Source organism: Patiria miniata, unplaced genomic scaffold, assembly GCF_015706575.1.
Source record: "Patiria miniata isolate m_02_andy unplaced genomic scaffold, ASM1570657v1 HiC_scaffold_24, whole genome shotgun sequence".
Classification (NCBI taxonomy): Eukaryota; Metazoa; Echinodermata; class Asteroidea; order Valvatida; family Asterinidae; genus Patiria; species Patiria miniata.
This window is the reverse complement of record NW_024037063.1, coordinates 16,809,613-16,830,492: the sequence shown is the minus strand read 5'-3', so window position 1 is coordinate 16,830,492 and position 20,880 is coordinate 16,809,613. Positions and strand designations below refer to the sequence as shown.

At 40.8% G+C, this 20,880-nt stretch overlaps 1 protein-coding gene across 8 annotated transcripts in view; it reads left to right on the top strand.

The window, feature by feature from the left end:
- Positions 1-15,234, top strand: part of LOC119731942 (deleted in malignant brain tumors 1 protein-like) — a 35,413-nt gene extending 20,179 nt beyond the window's left edge. For 5 of the 8 annotated variants that reach the window (XM_038205249.1, XM_038205247.1, XM_038205245.1 and 2 more), the window contains 12 exons: positions 392-706; positions 2,001-2,117; positions 4,159-4,491; positions 5,353-5,661; positions 9,606-9,776; positions 10,058-10,408; positions 10,867-10,983; positions 11,069-11,206; positions 11,588-11,722; positions 12,563-12,664; positions 13,165-13,266; positions 14,963-15,234. In XM_038205249.1, coding sequence (XP_038061177.1) covers positions 392-706; positions 2,001-2,117; positions 4,159-4,491; positions 5,353-5,661; positions 9,606-9,776; positions 10,058-10,408; positions 10,867-10,983; positions 11,069-11,206; positions 11,588-11,722; positions 12,563-12,664; positions 13,165-13,256 — 2,180 coding nt within the window. In that variant the 3' untranslated portion in view covers positions 13,257-13,266; positions 14,963-15,234. The remainder of the gene's footprint in view (positions 1-391; positions 707-2,000; positions 2,118-4,158; positions 4,492-5,352; positions 5,662-9,605; positions 9,777-10,057; positions 10,409-10,866; positions 10,984-11,068; positions 11,207-11,587; positions 11,723-12,562; positions 12,665-13,164; positions 13,267-14,962) is intronic. The other 3 variants (XM_038205248.1, XM_038205252.1, XM_038205250.1) reach the window with 3 other exon arrangements.
- The last annotated feature ends 5,646 nt before the right edge of the window (positions 15,235-20,880 follow it).

Genomic DNA, 20,880 nt, shown 5'->3' with positions numbered 1-20,880 from the left:
TGTTATTAAGGTGTGCATTAATAAAGTGAGCAAGTATACTTAAGATGTACACCTGTATTATGACCAGTGAAGCAAATGTTAAACATTCCGTTAAATACATTTTGGCTGTTGAAAAGTTCAAAAAATAACCTCAAAATCCGCATTTTTTAAAATTTCTTACCACCCAAAAAAGGGGGAGATCCAATGTTCCATGCCCCGCTCAGAAATTGGGGAATATTATAGGACCACCACCACCATGCGATTATCAATACTGATAGGAGAGTCGGTATATCCAGCGAAACTTAATAATTGTCACGTTTGGAGGTGCGTTCGATGTGCGCTCTTATGTGTTATATAGAAACTCTTTTAAATACTCCTAATCAACGAAGCATTTTGTGATTTTTTGCTCTAGTCGGACTTCGTGTCTTTGACGGCGGATCTGTTAACGGGGGTCGAGTTGAGATTTACCATCAGGGCGAGTGGGGCACAATCTGCGATGATGGATGGGACATTAATGATGCTAATGTCATCTGTCGCATGGCTGGTTTCGCTTCGGCATCACATGCTTGGACCAATTCTCACTTCGGCCAAGGATGGCAGACACCGATCATGCTTGACGATGTTAACTGCCAAGGAAATGAATCTAGCATCTTTGAATGCCAACATAGTGGCTGGTTTAATCATGACTGTGGACCAAACCAGGAGGTTGGAGTTACTTGTAACACTGGTAAGTTTATTCTCGGAACAAATTAGATTAAGGTGACAATGGAACAAGCAGTTGCCGTTGAGGGCGCCCTGTTACAGTGAGGAGGGAAGGACAATGTCCATGAAACCATCAAGTTTACTGAATTTTCAACTTGTCCCAATTGTGCTGCTGCTATGTTTTCTGGCTCTGTATGTCGTGTCTGATTACAAGTTTTATAATCCAAATTCCAAAGAAAACCTCTTTGCTTTTTTTAAGTACTTTACCTATGCATGAGCATGGGTTTTTATTCTCTGTAACACGCCAGTACCTTAACGTCAAAAGTACTCGTATAACCATTCTTAGAATAACACCTTCAGAGCACTTTTTTTTGTATGAATACCTTTCACAGTTTATCCATTCCTGAAAGTCAGAACACGTAACCTATATAGTTGGTTTTAATTCACCGTCTTTGCCGATTCATGGAACAACCATACAATGAGTCTAAAAGATGTTATTAGAAAAGAACATGCAAACACCTTATGAATAACATGCAAAAAAGATTTTTACACTTATGAATAGCATGCAAACAAAAATCAGCTTAGTATACGTTTTGAGAAAACTTTAAAAATGCAGTCTCAGTTTTCTCGACGCAAAGTATTAAGGTTTCGTTGAAAACCCTCCCTTCCAAAATGTTTGTCAATACGTTTGACTTGCACACTCATCAGGTGACTTCTCCAGTTTTTCATTATAAAAAACAGTTCCGTATTCAAGGATACATAACCGATTAATCTCATTTTGATCAATTTGGGGAGTTAAAGTGATTGAGTGATTGGTTCCTATACCATCGTGAGGAAATAAAGGAAATTCCTCATTCCTCGAGAATTTTAATATATGTGTACTTAGCCACTTATAAATTCCTTATACTTTCAAATTAGGTAAACTAAAAATGCCAACACCTCACAAATAAAAGTACAACATTTCTTTGAAATGATTCAAAGGATGCAGATGAAGTCTGATGGGAATTACATCCATGTCCGCAGATATGAACATTTCTGTGACGTCAGCATGCGTTTTTCATCAAATTACAAGTAATTTAGGGGCCTATGTAATTTTTTTTATAACCTGTAACCGTGATCTGGGAATTGTTTTCATTCATTGTGTTGTCGTAGATATTGTATTCAGCGTGTTGTTTTGTGCTGGGGTTTTTTTCATAAGTATTCAAAAGAAAACTTGAAAATGTTCAGTGTGTTCCCGGTCCGATCACACAACATTTGTGTTTGACACAAACGTACAACCTGTAGGTAATGGCCGCCGTTTGGTTGATTTTGTTTTACAGAATGTAAAAGTTCGTCTCTGTGGCCATGCTATAACAACAGCAGATGTATTGAAGACTACCTAAGATGCAACGGATACTCAGACTGCTCACAAGGCGAAGATGAATACAACTGTGACGGTAACTATTCAAAGAATTAACGTGTTTATAATAGAACATGAAATATTGGGAGCCGGGAAACAACGTTCACTACTGTAATAAACACGACCTAATCATTTCTGATAATGGCGGAAATAGAACTAGCATCTAAGATCTCCCAACACGTCGCTGGCCTCGGAAGGTATGACGTAGGGGACAACTCAGTTTAAGTATCCACGTGACCATGACATGGGCACTCTGTCGTGTAACGTGAAATGTCCTATAATAGAGAAGTAATTAGGCATAGGACGATCATACTGCAGGTAAAGAGGCATCGTCACGGCATAACGCAACATCAGTTTTTCGGAATCACGTAGTCGCTGCCTGTTCTCGTAGACGTGTGTGAATATGTGGTCGGGTACCAGGTTACAGCCATGAGGTTGCTAACGCCAAAGCGTGCCGATTGTTAAGCAAAGCTAATCCGATTACGTACTTAGACGCTGTAACAGAGCAGTGAAATCCGTGAACCCCGAAAAACATGGCCTTTTGAACGTTGTGTTTCTCAGAAAATATGCTCAGTATGATTTAAATGATCAATTATAACGGAAGAAGAAATTCTAAACTTCGTGTCAGTGAAAAAAATCGCCGTCATCAATGCCGAAACGTCAATCCTTGTTACTGGTAAAGCCGACCTTCAAGTCTGGAAGAAATCGTTCGAAAACTTCCCCAAATCTATGTATTTATATCAATTTCTAGGAAGCTATGCAAGTTGTTATTTCACGAATAGTTGAACACTTATATTATCTAAATATATTCCGAATGTCAGCTTAATCTGTTGTTGCGAACGCTTGCGTTACACCTGAAAGTATCTCCATGGAAAAGTTCGACGAGGATTTTTTTCCGACCAAAGCCACGTTTATGGTTTTCCTATAGCACCGCAGGCGCTACGGTTGACCGATTTTGACCCGGCAACACCATGGACGATCACATATTAGCATATTAAGCGTCACTCGGCGTGACTTGGCGTGGGTCATCGATCAGTGGAAGCCGGCAAAAAGGGTGATATTTATTCATTAATAACTCGTGAAGGAGGCTTTTATGCAATTTTTACTGCAAACCATAATAGATAGGAACTTTATAAAAAAAAAAATCCAAAAAACAATATTCGTGAGTCGTGAAAAGATTGACAGATATTGCTAACGCCTGTGTTACAACTTTCGAGAATGCGCGTAACCAGGCCTATTTTTCCAACTTCAACGAAAAGTACTGAACATATCACAACGATTTTTGGCACATACTTGGATCATTACAAGGGAAATCAACCCTGAGCGTTGCAAGAAGATACGGTATTCCAAATGGGAATACGCCCGAATATATTCCAAATGGGATTTCGCCCGCCTGTTTGAACATGTCTGTGCACATGTAGTTTCATTCAAAATAAAGTGTTACATAACCTTTTAGAAATCGCCCTTCGCAACCACATGGCTGGTTAGGTTTTTACTCTTGCAATCCAAGTGGAGCAGCTTTCTCCTGGGGATATGAACCATATGGCAATGGTTAACATCGAAAATAGTGACCGAGTAACACTGTTGATGTTATCCTTTCTTTTCTTATACCACACCAAAGCTCTTTTTCTTAAAGTTATACTTTCCTTAAGTGCTTCATCTATGTTTTCTAATCATAAACACTTAAAACAGTTTATCCATTCATATAAGTCAGAGCATCGTGCTTGGCTGATTTTAAGTCGCCGATTTTTTTTCTTCCGAATCTGGGAACAATAGATACAATAGACACATTGCAAGATAGCATTGAAACCGAGGATCTGAGTGCTTAGGCATTGTATGAAATTGAGGACCCTTTTTGAGAATCCTCTCAACTGTATTCAAGACTACCAAAGATGCAACGGATACTCAGACTGCGAAGACGAATACAACTGTTTGGTAACTACTCACATCTGCAGATATTGAACTGTAACACAAACCGACTGTCCTTAAGACATTTACAAGAACTGTAGACTTAACTGTGTATTTCAATCGATCATTGATCACTATATTTATAGTAAACACCGTTGCTCCCACTGTAGACGTCAATCCACCCTCCCCCGTGGTGCGACTAGTGAATGGCGGCACCATCTATGAAGGCAGAGTGGAGGTGTTTGTCAACGGAGACTGGGGAACGGTGTGTGATGATACCTGGGCATGGGACATGAACGATGCTGAGGTCATCTGCAGACAGCTTGGCTATGGACCGGCCATTAGTGCCCAACCTAGCACTACGTATAGTCAGGGTGTTGGTCCTATTCACCTCAAAAATGTCCAATGCAACGGATCAGAAAGCTCTATTCTCGATTGCCCATCGGACAGCTGTGCCCCTGGTGATTGCAGCCATGACTATGATGTTGGTGTTGAATGTTCAGGTAATGCAAACTTATTCATCCAAACACCAAAAACTTTATATGAAAAAGTGGTTTAAATAAAACAGAAACTTGTCCTACATATATTTTGTACCCTAAAAGGTGTATGATCTTCACGTGCTGAAGTCGCATTAATATTGATGACTGAAATACAAGTGATCCACATGATTTGTTTAAAAAATATGTTGGATCCAAGGAGCGGGGGCCAACAAGGGTCATGGCCTCCAAAAAGTTGTTTTAGTATTATCCCTCACAAGCCACCAGCTATACATACCTTTTAGTGTTAATATTATTTCAATAGTATTATTACTATGTGGATATAGTGCACGATGCTATCAATATTATTTGTTCCCCTTTAAAAAAAGAAAATCAAGCCCCCTTGAAAATTGTGGATCCGCAATGTATGTCCTTCGACAAACTGACGTGTCTTCTATTGCTCTCCAAAGAAATATTTTTTTGTGAACGATTTGATTAGTTGTTTTATTTTAATGAAAGCTTTCTTTTTTTTGGCAACTTTGCAATTTTTGTGTACGAAACTTTCTGTTTTCTATTGTGTTTTTGGTGTTGTAAGCGCGATAAGAGGAGCGCTATGCGATTAGACTGGTTCTCGGTCTATACATTGATCGATACTGATAGGGGAGAGTGTATCCTGCAACAATTGAATTATTGACGCATTAGGACTGGCATTCAGGCACTGTTTATCACATCGCCCATTGGTGAATGGGCAATGTGACATCCAATAAACGCAGTCATAACACTGTGTTTCAACTTGAAAAAGTCAAGCACGTTATAGTGAGGTTATATCAAAAGCCTTTGTAGGCCTACACCTTATCCATGAAGCAATTCTTTTTTCTGTTACTTTAGTTCCAGTTCGTCTCGTTAGTGGAGCATCTTTTAACGAGGGTCGAGTTGAGGTTTACCACGAAGGCGAGTGGGGTACAGTCTGCGATGATGGATGGGACCAGAATAGTGCTGAGGTCGTCTGTCGCATGCTTGGTTTCCATTCGGCATCCAATGCTTGGAGTAATGCTCACTTCGGGCAAGGATCAGGTCGGATCATGCTCAACCATGTGTACTGCCGAGGACATGAATCAAGCCTTGACGATTGCAGTCACCCTGGCTGGTTTAGTCATAACTGTGGGCATGGGGATGACGCCGGAGTTACTTGCTTCAGTAAGTTTATCCTCTGAACATAATCAACTTGAAAACTGAATAAACAGAGTTCTGTACTAACGATGAGGCAGGAAAGTAAGATGTCAAAAGGTCAAGGTTTGCACACTTGCCCTAACGTGCCGCCGCTATATTGTCTTCCTCTTACGTCCTGTCCGGCTATGAGTTTTAACCAACATTGCAAAGAAAAGTCTTTGTTATTTTCCAACAACTTAAAAAAAATACAAATTGCATGATTCTTTAAATTTATACCCTCGCCACGGAACCACACTTCTGTGGCTGCCATTTGCTCTACAAAAAAAGTCGAGTTTGTTTTCTCCTGACGAATTTTCATTTTTTTTATGTTGATGAAAACTATTTGTTTTTTCATGATTTTGTGGTTTTGCGCTCGTTAACAGGAGTTAGAGCCATAAGAGTAAACTGGTTCCTGGCCCATACATTACATGTACCAAAACTTGACCCAATTTCACGGCTCTGCTAACCACGGAATTCCGTGCTTACGATCACCACAGAAACATAAGAGAAGTAATTAGGCATAGGACAATCATACTGCAGGTAAAGAGGCATTGTCACAGTGTAAAGCAAGGGAGGTGCTTGGCCCTCCACCCCAAAAAAAGCAAAAAAAAGGAAGGAAAAAAAAGAGAGAAAAGAAAAGAAAAAGAGGCGCAAAGTCTTATCAAATTCTTATCTTACTCGGTCTCCCTGACCACGAGCTTCTGCCTCAACATACACTTGTTTGTTGCTTTAGAGAAGGATATCTTCCCTTAAGGAATGAACTAGATCAGGATACTTCCAACTGGATCGGGTTCGGGTTACTTTACCCTTTTTTTTCCCAGTCGGTAGCAGTCTGACATATGGTGGCCCATTATCAAACTTTGACATGCAGCAAAGGAATTCAGATGGAAAGGCTTTCTACTTCCCTCCAGTCTCTGAAGACAGGTTGGTTTGCTGCTTCCATCAATCATTGGGATACTAATGTCCTTGTACAGTACCCATACGTGGATCATCAGAGGTTGGAGTTCCGCATACCTACAGGGTTTCGCTACAGACCTTTTGGATTTTCACAGCTCCTTTGGGTCTTTATAAAAATCACTGTTGTGGCAACATTTCTTTTTACAGTGAAACAGATCAATTTACTCTTGTGCTTAGATGATAGGCTATAACACACCTTACATGTATCTCCAGTATAGCATTTAACAGTCTGCCTAACTCGCACTTGATGTTGTTTATCTTCAGTATCAAGCTCCTTCACGACAGCTGACCTACCTTGAAACATTTTCCAACTTTGTTTCAGGCATTACTGGGGAACGTTAGACACAACGTGATGGCATCAGAACCTTCTGGCATCTTGATGATAGACCTAGTTCCCTGGTGCATGACACACAGGCGCTCTGTGCAGCCTTTCCTTTGTCTACACTAAGAGTCATCTCCAAAGGGATTCCAGTTACCCATCTTAGCTATGACCTACTGCACTGATGGTCTTTTCAGGATAATGTACCGGGTAACTACATCTTCTACCATCGCAATGGGTACCTCGGACAGGGTTTGAGATTCCATCTGGATGGTCATTTAGTACCAAGCACTTGGCCAACTAAAGAGAGCCAGTTGCGTTCCTTCAACCAGAGCTATTGACAGTGCTCAAGGCCTTGCATTTGCTCATATCCAAAGTCCTAATCAAGCTTGTCTTGGCCCAGACGGACAATTCCACAGTTCAGATGTAGTGTACTACATGCTTTGTCCGGGGAACTCACTATTTCTTCCTGCCTGTCTACTTCAGCGCCACCCAGTTGGCTGTTCCTTCTAACGTTCCACCTGGCGAGAAAGAAGGTATTGAATTCACGCCAACAGAATGATTTCTTCTCCCATCAGTATTCAGATAAAGGTCCTCAACATTCTCAGTATGCTACCGGTACTTGCACCTACCTACATGTATTTGCATCCCTTCCAGGCTACCAGCTTCCAATTCCAGCCTTTCACCAAGTTTATACTCATCCTATGGTCCTCTGGTCTAGAAGAATCTTTCAGCTTCAACGCGAGCGACAGGAATTCATGCATTTGATAGACAGAGTTATGGAAATAATTGTAGCTTTCATACATGTAGCTCTTTGGTCTCACACCTTGGTCTCACAACAATAATTCTACACGCAGACACAGCTACATGTACTCTCCATCTTTGTGCCTGGATGCTTTCATTATCTGAAAGCTACAGTCTTTACAGTCGGAAGCAAGTTGATTCCCCATGGGGTATGATAGTAGCTGCCAATCCCCGATCTGCATCTGCACCTTCATTTGGGATTTCGCTGACAATCTTTCACACCAGTTTCAGATATGTCCAGGGTTACCGATGAGCCATAATTGTAGTCCTCTATCAGGGTTCCAATGATAGATCTACAGTTTCCTCAAAATCACTCTGATGCACGGCAGGTTTATCTGTTGACCTCCTACTGTGAAGTACCGGTAGATAGGCCTACCATCTTTGGATCCAAGTGCCGTCCTTGGGTCACTTGCCTAAGCCCCATTTGGAACCAGCAGGTACATTGAGGCTCTCCTTTCTGTCAGGTTGCGAAACCCATATTCTTACTGGCTGCTGCAGTAGCTTGCCTTAAGAAGGGAATTTCACTAATTTTCCAGGTCATAGCCATTGGCACATGACCGCATTTACTTTATTCCATAGGTGAAGTTTAACACATGGAATAAATCAACTTATTTGCAGACCAGATATTTCCGGCCAAGTTGACATCCTCTTCATTAGTAGCAGAGGATATGGTGGTGCCCCATGCGAGCTCTGCAGAACTACAATGCTCGCACTGAGCCTTCAAGAGGCTTCATCAAGCAAATGCTCGTACAGTCATCTAGCATCATCTTCAAGCCTCTGTGACCATGATCGCTCGATTGTCGGTGTCACCATAGAGTGCACTCCCGAAATCGAGGATCAAAATCTCAAGCTCAGGAAACACCCAGTGTGACAACTTCCTGAACTCAACTGCTTGGAGCTTCCTTTTCAGATACAGGGAACAGGACTCTCTTTTTCAGGTATCAGAAAAGCGGACTGCTGGAAGAACCCTTACACTGTCGCACCTTGCTTATAGCTGTTGTGCATGCAGAGGGTTGCATTAGCAGAAATTTTCCAGGAAACTGCACAATCAGCAGCCAGTAAAGTCCGCAAAGCTCCTTTAGAATAGATAGGCAGCACCTGGGCATGTCTAAGCAACCTTTTCATGCCATTTAGAATTGCATGTAGGCCTAGTTTAGACTTTGCCGTTGCTGCTACAGTACATGTCCCTTCCCTCCCTAGAGTCTTTCGGTGCTACTCTGCAAATGTAGGTAAACAGAGGTGAGATGTTTTCTGTAATGGAATTCCTAAAATCCAAAGGGATTTTCCATTCTAGTAAGAAAACACTCGCCTCTGTTTACCATCCCTCCCAATTGAAAACAAAAACAAAAACAAAAAAAACCAGGAGGAGTCTTTGTGTAACAGGGCTATTTAAGGGACATGTAGTGGGAGCGGAGGGTGAGGCTTGGGCGCTATTCTTTTCAGCGAATGTTTGTGCGCATGCGCGCTGATATGCAAATGTAGGTAAACAGAGGTGAGTGTTTTCTTACTAGAATGGAAAATCCCTTTGGATTTTAGGAAATTTAACAGGTAATGGTGGGTAGCAAAATGTCCCTGCCCCCTTCTAAAACTGATAAATCGAGAATATGTTGAAAAATGCAGGCATTTTTCGGAAAAAAATCCTGGCGACGCCCATGCACTCAGTTTTTGACAGTCGTCATAGACACGTGTAAATATGTGGTCAGGTCTGCAAGCTTAGGTCTACTCTTCCAGTCCAAAAGTGGGGCAGCTTTCTCTTGGGGATATGAACCATATGGCAACGATTGACATCGAAAATAATAAACGGCGAGTAAAACTATTGATGTTTATCCTTTCTCTTCTTACCACACCAAAGCTCTGCACCCTAATACTGACAGTCCATTCGACCACACCACTGAACCACCCTACTACGGCTGCAGATCATATGAGTGGCGATGCTACTACAACGGTCAGTGTATTCAAGACTACCAAAGATGCAACGGATACTCAGACTGCTACTATGGCGAAGATGAATACAACTGTTATGGTAAATATTCATGACAACAGTTTGTTAAACTTCAGTCAAAAGACATCCTTAATCTTTACTGTCTTTCAAACCACTCTTTTTCAGATTCTACCAGTGAACCATCCTACCTCAGCTGCAGATCATATGAGTGGCAATGCTACTGCATTGGCCAATGTATTCAAGACTACCAAAGATACAACAGATTCTCAGACTGCTACTATGGGATTTCTTAAAACATTTACAAGAACTATTGACTTTACTACGTACATGTATTTCAATTGTTTCTTTTCCATTCACCATAGGAAACACCGTTGCTCCCACTGTAGGCGTCAATCCACCCTCCTCCGTGGTGCGACTAGTGAATGGATTCAAACAGTTTGAAGGCAGAGTGGAGGTGTTTGTCGACGGTTCCTGGGGAACGGTGTGTGATGATGGCTGGGACATACGTGATGCTGAGGTCATCTGCAGGCAGCTTGGCTACGGACCAGCCATTTTTGCCATAGGTAAAGCATTATATGGTCAGGGCGTTGGACCTATTCACCTTAGACATCTCCGCTGTGAAGGTTGGGAAAGCTCGCTTCTTGACTGTACATCGGATGCCTTTCCCCCTGGAAATTGCAGCCACAGCGAAGATGCTGCTGTTTTATGCTCAGGTAATACACAGACTTGTTCTTCCAATTACCGCCAAAAAGTAAAAGAAACATTGGCAATGAAAAAGCAATTGATATCGTAAGTGTCGTTCGCTATGTACTGTGAAGACAATCTAATAATTCCTGATGATGGTGAAAAGGCCTATTAAGAGCCTGAGATCTCTTAGCACGCCGCTTCCCATGCCGTACGTACGAATACATTGAAATATTCACGTGACTATGATACGGGCACCCCATGCCGTGGCGTAAAATGTGTTGGAAATGTAATGATCAGAACAAAGAATTATCAGTTCCATACTTTTCACCCTCCTTTAAGTTTAGTTAAAAATTGATTGCCATTTATAATTTCAGGTATGTATTATTACTTTGTTTTGATATGCTAATTTAACTTGATTTATATCTGGAAAGTATGTGAATATAATTATGTTTCTATTGAAACGAATGTTGATTTTACTTTACAGGCTGTAGTTCATATCAGTGGCGATGCTACCATAACGATCAATGTATTCAAGACTACCAAAGATGCAACGGATACTCTGACTGCTACTATGGCGAAGATGAACACAACTGTTACAACGGTAACTATTACGACATGCGGTGTTTTAAAAATGGACCATAAAAAGTTTTTGCTTTAATTGTTTTAAATTCACACTTGAATTCCAGAATACACAATGGCACCACCACCTGCCTGCAATGACTATGAGTGGTTATGCCATTCCAGTCATCAATGTATTCCCCACGACCAAAGATGCAACGAAAACCCAGACTGTGACTATGGCGAGGATGAATCAGACTGTAATGGTAAATATCACAAGAAAGATAACTTTTATTTTCTTAAACACAAGATTACTTAAATTTCAGAATGCTTTGTATACTTTTTTCCCTCAAAGGTTTACTTTCTTTAAGTGCTATATTATTATTATCGTTTTCATAAATACTTTTGACGATTTAGAGCATGTTAATTGGCTGAATTTAAGTCACCGTTTTTCCTTACTATACAATAAAGCTAAAGCATGTTATTGATATTTCAGCTCGGTAGATACAGTACGTTTGAGAAACTTTGACAGTGCAGTAATATTTCTGGACGCCGAGGTTTTCATTGAAAGGCCTCCCTTCCAAAATGTTGGTTAATTAGCTTTGACTGATACCCTCTTGTGTTTTATATGCACACTTTACTTCCAGACTTCTCAACTGAACCACCTGCTTGCACTGACTATGAGTGGCGATGCTATTCCAATGGCGAGTGTCTTCCCCAGTACCAAGTATGTAACGGATACTCTGACTGCTACTACGGCGAGGATGAATCCAACTGCAATGGTAAATATTCATAGAGAAACATAACTTTTATTATCTTTAACATCCCATTTCTTAACGTTGAAAGTTTGTCTATAACTTTTTCCTCAAAGTTATACTTTCTTTAAATGCTTCATTCTTTGGACAGTTTATCAATTCTTATAAGTCAGAGCATCGTGCTTGGCTGATTTTAAGTCGCCGCTTTTTTTTCCTTCCGAATTTGGGACAACAGATACAATAGACAAATTGCAAGTTAGCATTGAAACCGAGGTTCTGAGTGCTAAGGCATGTATAAATAAGTACCTTTTGTTTAATCCTCTCAACAAAAGAGAGCACGATTTGAATTTCCTCTATTAAGCTAAGACAGATTAACAAACATTATTAGCTGTTGAAATTTCAGCTCAGTACACGAGATATACTTTTTGAAATAAACTGTTAAAATGTATTATCATTTTGTTCCAGCTTGACGCAAAGTAAGGTTTTGTTTAATATTGGCCTCCCTTCATTAATACGTTACGTTTTGACTTCACTCTGTTGTGTCGTATTCCACAGCAGTTTAATTGAGGAAATCAATTCCGTTTTAACGGATATCTATATAACCGACTGCAAACTAAGCTAAATTCGATCAATTTGAAACAAAGTGAAATCTGATGCAAACATGAATCTTTACATCTCATATAAAGAGGCATCGCCACTTCGTACATAACTTCCAATAAGATTTCAGAATCATTCAGCCGCTTCCTGTCCTCTTATCCACGTGTGAATATGTGGTCAGGTCACCAGTTTAGGTCTCATGCACATCTGCAAGTAGTTCATCAATCCATACAAATGTTTGTATTTGTTTCGATTTCGGGTGTTTTTCAGACATTTTCCACTGTGCTGACGGTGACGAAATCCCCATGAGGTATACCTGCGATCGCATCATTGACTGCCTCTATGGGGAAGATGAGTGGCAGAACTGCTACGGTACAATAGTTATACCTAGCTTACCTATATACACATGCTTCTGTGTAGACATTTGTATCACGAGATAAAGGTCGAAGTAAAATCCATCTTTGGATTTGTGGTTAGAAATTGCCAGTTACTGCTCGTAGGTATCTTGTTCACAACAGTAATCAGGTTCATTTCCCACATAGGTCAGGAAAACCACGACGAAACATTGTATATGATTGTATTATTCTGTCTTGCAGTGACCATTCAACAAGCCCGCAGGATAACTCCAGTGGGGTTTTTTTATGCTAAAAAAGCAAAACAAAAGGATGGGGTTGATTGACATTCAACTAACAATTGGAGAGGCAATGACAAACCTGATGCATGCTTACAGCGTAAGATGGCTCTGTAATGTCGGAACATTTTGATATAAAGCAGTACATCCAAAATCTGCTATTTAAGCTAGGCCTACTTCTTGCCATAAAACAATGCAACAATTTGAAATGTTGGTATTTAATTATGATTCTGATTGCTAGATAATGAGGTCAAGAGGGACAACATTGAGTCGTATCCGCGACGGGTACAGCTTTTGTCAAAAGGGCAGAAGACTGATGACCACGACCAGTAGACGTATCAAGGTGAGCTGATCCTTGATTCTGCTGGCACAATATTGAGGGCGCTGTGGCACAAAATGGAGGGACTCGCACACTGATTTCACACTTTCAAAACTTGTCCTAACCAAAGCGGCCAGATAATGGACATTCGCCTGAGCTAACCCTAACCCCCATAATTAATTTGGGGTGAAGTATAGTACTGTATAGACAATATTGCGTCTCTTTGTGAAATCTTGAAAGGCAAAACTTGAAGAGAGCAGAACGTTTAATTTCTGATGACAAGCAGAAGTTGATGTTGTGCTTTGTTCTTAGTTGATGACAGACACTACCACAGTACCTCTCCAACACCGGCTACACATGCGCCTATACTATGCACATATTTGGGGTACCAAATGTTACATATTACAATAATGTACATGTACACTATAATGCATACAGAGTACTGCGTGGAGCCAGTGGCGCACCTATAGGATTTGGCTTGGGGGGTGGGGGGCTCACAATTTGTGATTTTGTTTTTGTTTTCATTGTTTTTTAGAAGTTTGAATTTTTTCGAATTCATGAGTTGCCCAAAATTTTGGCCGCAGATTATTTTTCTTTTTTTGGGAGGGGGTGGACTATTTTGACCTTGGTGGCATCATTTACACCCCTATTATACTACTCCAAAATAGGCCACACACATATCACCATGATCAAATCGTGGTAATTAAAAAAATTTAACGAAAAAAAAGTGGGTGCGCCACCATGGGCGTCGCCAGGATTTTTTCTAGAGGGGGCAAAAAAAATTTTTGCCCAAAAATGCTTGTATTTCTCAACACATTCTCGAATTATCAGTTTTAGAGGGGGGCAGGGACATTTTGCCCCCCCCCCCCCCCAACTCATTAAATTTACACCACTTTGTCTTCGCGCCTCTTTTTCTTTTCTTTTCTTTTCTTTTTTTTCGTCTTTTTTTTTTTTTTTTTTTTTTTGCTTTTCGAGGGGGGGGGCAAGTGCCCCCCTTGCCCCCCCCTCGCGACGCCCATGTGCGCCACGGCATGGTACACATTACAAATTACGACTGTTCTTCTTTAGCTTTTTGGTCAGGTTAGTTCTTAGAAAGTATTGTACATAGAACAACCGGTTTCATGTTTCTAATAATCAACGGTGAATCCAGGGGGCCAATAGGGGCCATGCCCCCCCCCCCCCCCCAACCAAAAAAACGAACCCAATTATTTTTTTAAGTGACGTCGAAAAAAAGCAGCTACTGCGTACAACACCATCTTTTTCTAAAGTGGTCAGAACTTGCCTCAGATCGCACTACAGAGCATAGAATTAAAAATATTTCCACCCAACGCTGTAAATGTTTCATTAATTTTTTTGGAGGGGGACAATTTCTTTTGCCCTACCCTCCCCCCAAAAGTTGCGTTCTGAATCCGCCCTTGTTAATAATGAGCCCTTTAGGAATGCATATTCTGGGCATCTATCCGGCATGACATGCTACGGTCTTTCTTAGTTTCAGAAGCACACAAATACGACTTTAAAACAAGTTTTGCAGTTGTACCCAGGACAAACTCTGTGCTTCAAATAAAGATTTCATTGCTTTTATAATTTTTGAATCGTCAAGAAACGTAAATCAAAATGCGCAACTAAGAAATTATGTTTCAAGTTTTCTTCAGACATTAATCTCTTGTTATGCATGTCCATGCATTTTGTAAGTTCGTCTTAAATTCTTGATTCGTTGCAGGAAACAGCCGTCGTCTTGAACTGAAACCAGAAATGGAATTGACTATGGCACACCAAATTCTGATCTCCATTTGAATTTTTGTAGAATTCGTTTTGGTTTTTTGATTTTCATTTTGTTCCTGTTTTCATTTTCGTTTTTGTTCTTTTAACGTTTTTGTTCCAAGTTTATTGAACACTATATTCAGGGTGAGTCCAAAAGAAAGCAAGCGCGGATCACCTCTGTCCAAAAATGGGTTTTCCATAGAAATTCATAAAAAAAAGACGCGAACACTCCCCCCCCCCCCCCCCCCCTGACACCCCAAAATGTTTTACTGGTAATAATGTCCGCCTTGGCATAAAATACGGACAGAACCAGCTTGGTTAGGGGGCATATGTGCACTATTATATTGTGAAGCTTTCACTTAATTCACAGAATCCCAAGCTATGTCATGTAAATACAAACATCACAAAATCAGCTGTCTACTGCAGTTCAGTAGCCATTCCTATACGCATGATGAGGACCTTTCAAATACCGTTGAAACAACTTATTTACCTCCATGAATGAACGGAAATTCACACAGGAAAACAGACAAAATTCACCATCATTATTTCAGAAAAAAATCCAAAAATCCATTGGAAACACAAAAGCCAACAGTTAATATAACGTTTCAGTCTTGACTCAAAAGTATTTAATCTCGTTTGTATTTGAATGCCTGTGTGTAATAATCTGGTTCGAACTCGGCTCAATAGCTTCAAATGGCAATTCGAGGTTAGCTGAAAAATTAGTTCTTTCAGTAAAATATGCATAACTCCTAAGTTTTGCATTGATCAATTTCAGTATTTTTCTCCATTGAGTACACGAACATGCTCATTTAATAAATGCTTTATTGGGGTGTCAAATATAACAGCTTTTTAAGGGGGAAATATTAATATATGTAATGCGCTTTTTGACTCGTCCTGTAGGCCTTATGTAATACGAATTGTGAGATTTTCATTCCGTTTTTTTCCCTATTTTCATTTTCGTTTTTGTTCCTTTAAGCATTATGTTCCAAATTTTCGTTAACCAAGAATATTTACTTATTTGATCTGTGAAGAAATGTGTGTAAACTTGAGAAATATTGTGCAATCATACGGACACTTTTTTTCCAAAGCCTTTTTCTATGGAAAAGAGTTTGCGCTGGACGGAACCCTTTTTCATAGAACCATCGGGCTGTCAAAACGAGAATCAAATCAAATAGTGTCCCATCTCTACAAATGTGTAAACATTGCATTCATTTCATGATTTCCCTAGTAACAGTGTCGGGGTGAATGAGAACAGGTACTTTAATGTCTTTGTCTACAGCAAAGTTGGATATTATGTCACGGTATCAAAAAGGCACATAATAATGTACTTACGTTTTTATCAAACTTAGTACCTTAATACGTGTGTTTTGTTTTACCACACACCTCCGCGTATGTTAGTGGTGCTGTAATCTTCTGTGCCCAAAGTTCACTCCAAATTATTGGCAAACATACAAACTTCCGGGGAAACCATTCAGAAACGCTTGAAGCCATCATTTCGAAATGGTTAAATGAAAATAATTCCATCCAACATGAAGACTCATTAGATTTATACTGATTAGTCTGTTTTACGAGAAATACTAGTTTTACCGGCTTCCAGACTATTGTTGTGAAGATTTTGCCTTTTTATGCCAAAATATTGTATTGAAATTTGGAATGCATAGAAGAATTCGGTGATTGAAACATTCGTAAGAGTCACCGGCAGTTGTAACTCACTACCCAATGCGAGTTGTCATCTTCCCTGTGCAAAGACTAAGGCGTAAGTTAACATACTTCACCTTAGCTTGCGATTTCAATTTCTGTTCATTTTTTAAGTGGTAAAAATACCTAGCTGCACAAATCAGAGTTTATTTCCCGGTCGTTTTGAATGCGAGAAACATTGTTTGAATTCCATCTTGGCATTCCAGCCAAAAATGCCGTGGGAAATGTCATCCCTTCAAAATGACAGATCTTGAACCGACTGAGCAGCGATCATTTGGATCAATTGTCTCTGAAAAACACAACAATTTGAGAAACACACGAAAACGGTTTGCAACGCATTTTGTCATTTCAAATAAGTTTATATTCTTAATTTTTTTCTTTATTGTTTCGTTTTCTCCATTTCAGTAATTTCTCTGATATTTACTTTGGTAGAATTAAAACAATTAGATTGAAGTGCAATGCCAAGTTGTCCGAGTGAGTAAATTCATTTTGTTCGTTTTAATGGGTGGTTTTCTCCCAAGGCTTCTGGTGGTTTTACCTCTATCGGTTAAAGTACCTCTGCTGCAGATAAATAGCCTTTTGATTCTGACAATAAAAAAAGAAACTAAACAGTCTCAACAAATGCGTGGAACACTCTCAAAGTATGCAATTTAAAATCATGTAAGCTTTTACTTCCTCACAATGGAAAACGGACTCGGTGCAGGCAAGGGGGTCTACCCCACCCCAGCCACAAATAGGAAAACCTGCAAAAAAATAGCACATGGCTGTTAGCCACCACCACTCCGGCTACCCCCCCCCCCCCCCACCAGTCTAAGCTGGATCCGCCCCTGCTTTTACATTCCCTACGAAATTAGGTAGGTTTTCCTGTCTGATGAAGCAGCAAGGCGTAGCGGGAATTTATGACTCCTTGAAATAATACGGACTCATTGGTAGTATTGCGCATGCGTAACTATGATAATTAGGAGAGTGACTAATCACGTGAGCGGGTTTAACCAATAATTGGGATAAGGAGTCTTGCTTTCATTATGACACCAACGTTAACCGGTACTCGCAGCTGCAAATTCAAAAGGGATGGGGTACTGGGCTAGCAGCTGACACATGAGGGCGCTCTTCGGTGGCGCGAAAACTGGGCAGAAACTGTCACCGTTGGGTGATTTTTATTCTAAATCGTCCAGAGTTGCTGACTCGAGTCATGTGACTTGGACTCGAGTCGGACTCGAGTCGCTATTTTTGTGACTTGTGACTTGACTTGTAAATACCAGCTTTGACTTGTGACTTGACTTGGACTTGCAAACAATGACTTGTGACTTGACTTGGGATTGCAAAAAATGACTTGTTACCAACCCAAGTCGGACGCTACTCGAGCGACTCAATACACTTTAATTAAGCTATTATACTTTTAATTAGCTTTTTCATTCCAGAAAATAGACCTCAGTGACTGAATCCAGTAAAATGAATAGTTCCCACTAGTTTCAAAAGTTTTCAATAAGACTGTCACAACAAACTACAGTTTTCAATGACCAATTGTCTCTTGCTTAATGTATTGGTTGAACAAACTTTGAAAGGAACCTTTCATGAAAAGAAAGCAGGCCTTTGTCAATTGCATGTAAAATACCGGATAGCCTAACCCATTGGTAGGCGTTTAGTATACATGAAAATTGAACAATAAAGTGTTAGTATACTACATGTAATCGAGTGAGTGGAGTCTTTTTTTCACGGTCATCTCAACATTTATTTCTACAATGTAAAGTAAATTTATTAAAGTATACAAAGGGCTAATATCCGACAGATATGTGATAAACTACAAGAATAGTAATTGCAACACATTGAAAAAGGGGAATTAAGGAGGCATGTTCAAAATAACTCGTAAGTTGACGCCAGGTTAATTCTTTTAGCTTTTACAGCTGGACAAAATAATGTGCAACTTGACGTGTTCTTGGACAAAGATACTTGTGACTTGACTTGTGTTTAGACCAAATGACTTGTGACTTGACTTGTGACTGGACCTAATGACTTGTGACTTGACTTGTGACTGGACCTAATGACTTGTGACTTGACTTGTGACTGGACCTAATGACTTGTGACTTGACTTGGACTTGCAAACAATGACTTGTGACTTGACTTGGACTTGCAAAAAATGACTTGCTGCCACCTCTGAAATCGTCTAGTCATTTCTTTTACTCTTTGAAATTGTGAAAGTGTAATCTCAAGAGTGAAACACTGGACACTTAAAATTAATTCTATTTATAAGGATTTAGCGTACCTCACAAGTCCTAAAGTGGAACTTTTTATAAGGGAACGCGGAGCGCGAAGCTATAGCAGCTAGCGTGGGGTCCAGGGCCCGCTTAAATAGGGCCCCGGGATATTTGTGGATTCTAAATGCTCTGTGAATGAATGAATCGTCACTGAGAATCACTCGGATGGGACTCGAACAGTGCAGACGTCTTTACCACTCGACCACCGAGCTTGACGGGATCGGCTGGCTGGGTCGAATCTGATGTAGCATGAATATTCATAAGACGGAATTTGTGTCGGGGTGATGTCAATCAATATTAGATGTTGCCCTTCACCGACGTATAAACACTGTAGACTGTTACCCCCGAGTGAAAGTTAGAAAACATCACTCGTTGGGACTCGAACCCACGCCCTACTGCTTTCTAGTGCACTGACGTCTTACCACTCGACCACCAAGCTAACGGCCGAAGCGGTTGGCGCGCTGGTTGACCACCAAGCTAACGGCTGAAGCGGTTGGCTGGTTCATAGCTGATTTACTGACGTCTTACCACTCGACCACCAAGCTAACGGCCGGAGCGGTTGGCTGGTTGACCACCAAGCTAACGACCGGAGCGGTTGGCTGGTTCATAGCTGATTTACTGACGTCTTACCACTCGACCACCAAGCTAACGGCCGGAGCGGTTGGCTGGTTGACCACCAAGCCAACGACCGGAGCGGTTGGCTGGTTGACCACCAAGCTAACGACCGGAGCGGTTGGCTGGTTCATAGCTGATTTACTGACGTCTTACCACTCGACCACCAAGCTAACGGCCGGAGCGGTTGGCTGGTTGACCACCAAGCTAACGACCGGAGCGGTTGGCTGGTTCATAGCTGATTTACTGACGTCTTACCACTCGACGACCGAGCTAACGGCCGGAGCGGTTGGCTGGTTGACCACCAAGCTAACGGCCGGAGCGGTTGGCTGGTTCATAGCTGATTTACTGACGTCTTACCACTCGACCACCGAGCTAACGGCCGGAGCGGTTGGCTGGTTGACCACCGAGCTAACGGCCGGAGCGGTTGGCTGGTTCATAGCTGATTCATGGCACAGAGTGTGCCCCCAAAAAGTGCAACATTCAGAAAACAAATAATCATTAACTGTTTATGTTTTTTTCTTCAATGAAATTATATATTACATTAAAGCCTGAATAGTTCTCAATCCAATGCTTATACCCCATTCCATTTGGGTCCCTAGACCCTGAAATACAATCAATTAAATTTTATTTGGGCCGCTCCCACATGTAATGGCACCAACTTTAATACCTATTCAATACTTAACCAAATCCCACCTTATTATGTCTTCCTAGTACGACTCCTCGGAATATCAGTTCTGTCTGTAATTTTGTAAGTTTTTTCTTCAATGAAATTATATATCCTCAATCCACTCCTGTTTACCCCCATTCCATTTGGATCCCTAGATCCAGAAATACAATCAATGAAGTGAAAGGTGTATTTCTTGGGCCACTCTGTCTCACCCGTGATGTCACTTTTGCAACTTTAATGCCTATTCAATGCTTAACCCAGATTCAGCATGTCCAGGTGAGAGTGGCCCTAGTAAAATGTACTCCCTTCCTCTTAACCCTAAAAGGGCCAGGATGCGGAATCCCCCCCCCCCCTCGACTTTCTCCGCGATGGCCTTTTAAAAAAAAATTCGCTACCCGAGCTGTTATGACTTTTTAGCCTCGAGCCTTGCGCATCTTTTGACACCAAAAATATAATAATAATGGGTTTTTTTTTGGGGGGGGGGACATAACCCCCTTTGCCCCCCCCCCCCCCCATCCACCTTTGACCTGAAGTGCCATGGTGGCTACAATCTCGATAAAACGTTAAAATATTTGTGATTATTTTTGGTGATGAGATACATGTATACCTTTAGTCCTAATGCAGTCTTGGACAATAATTCAT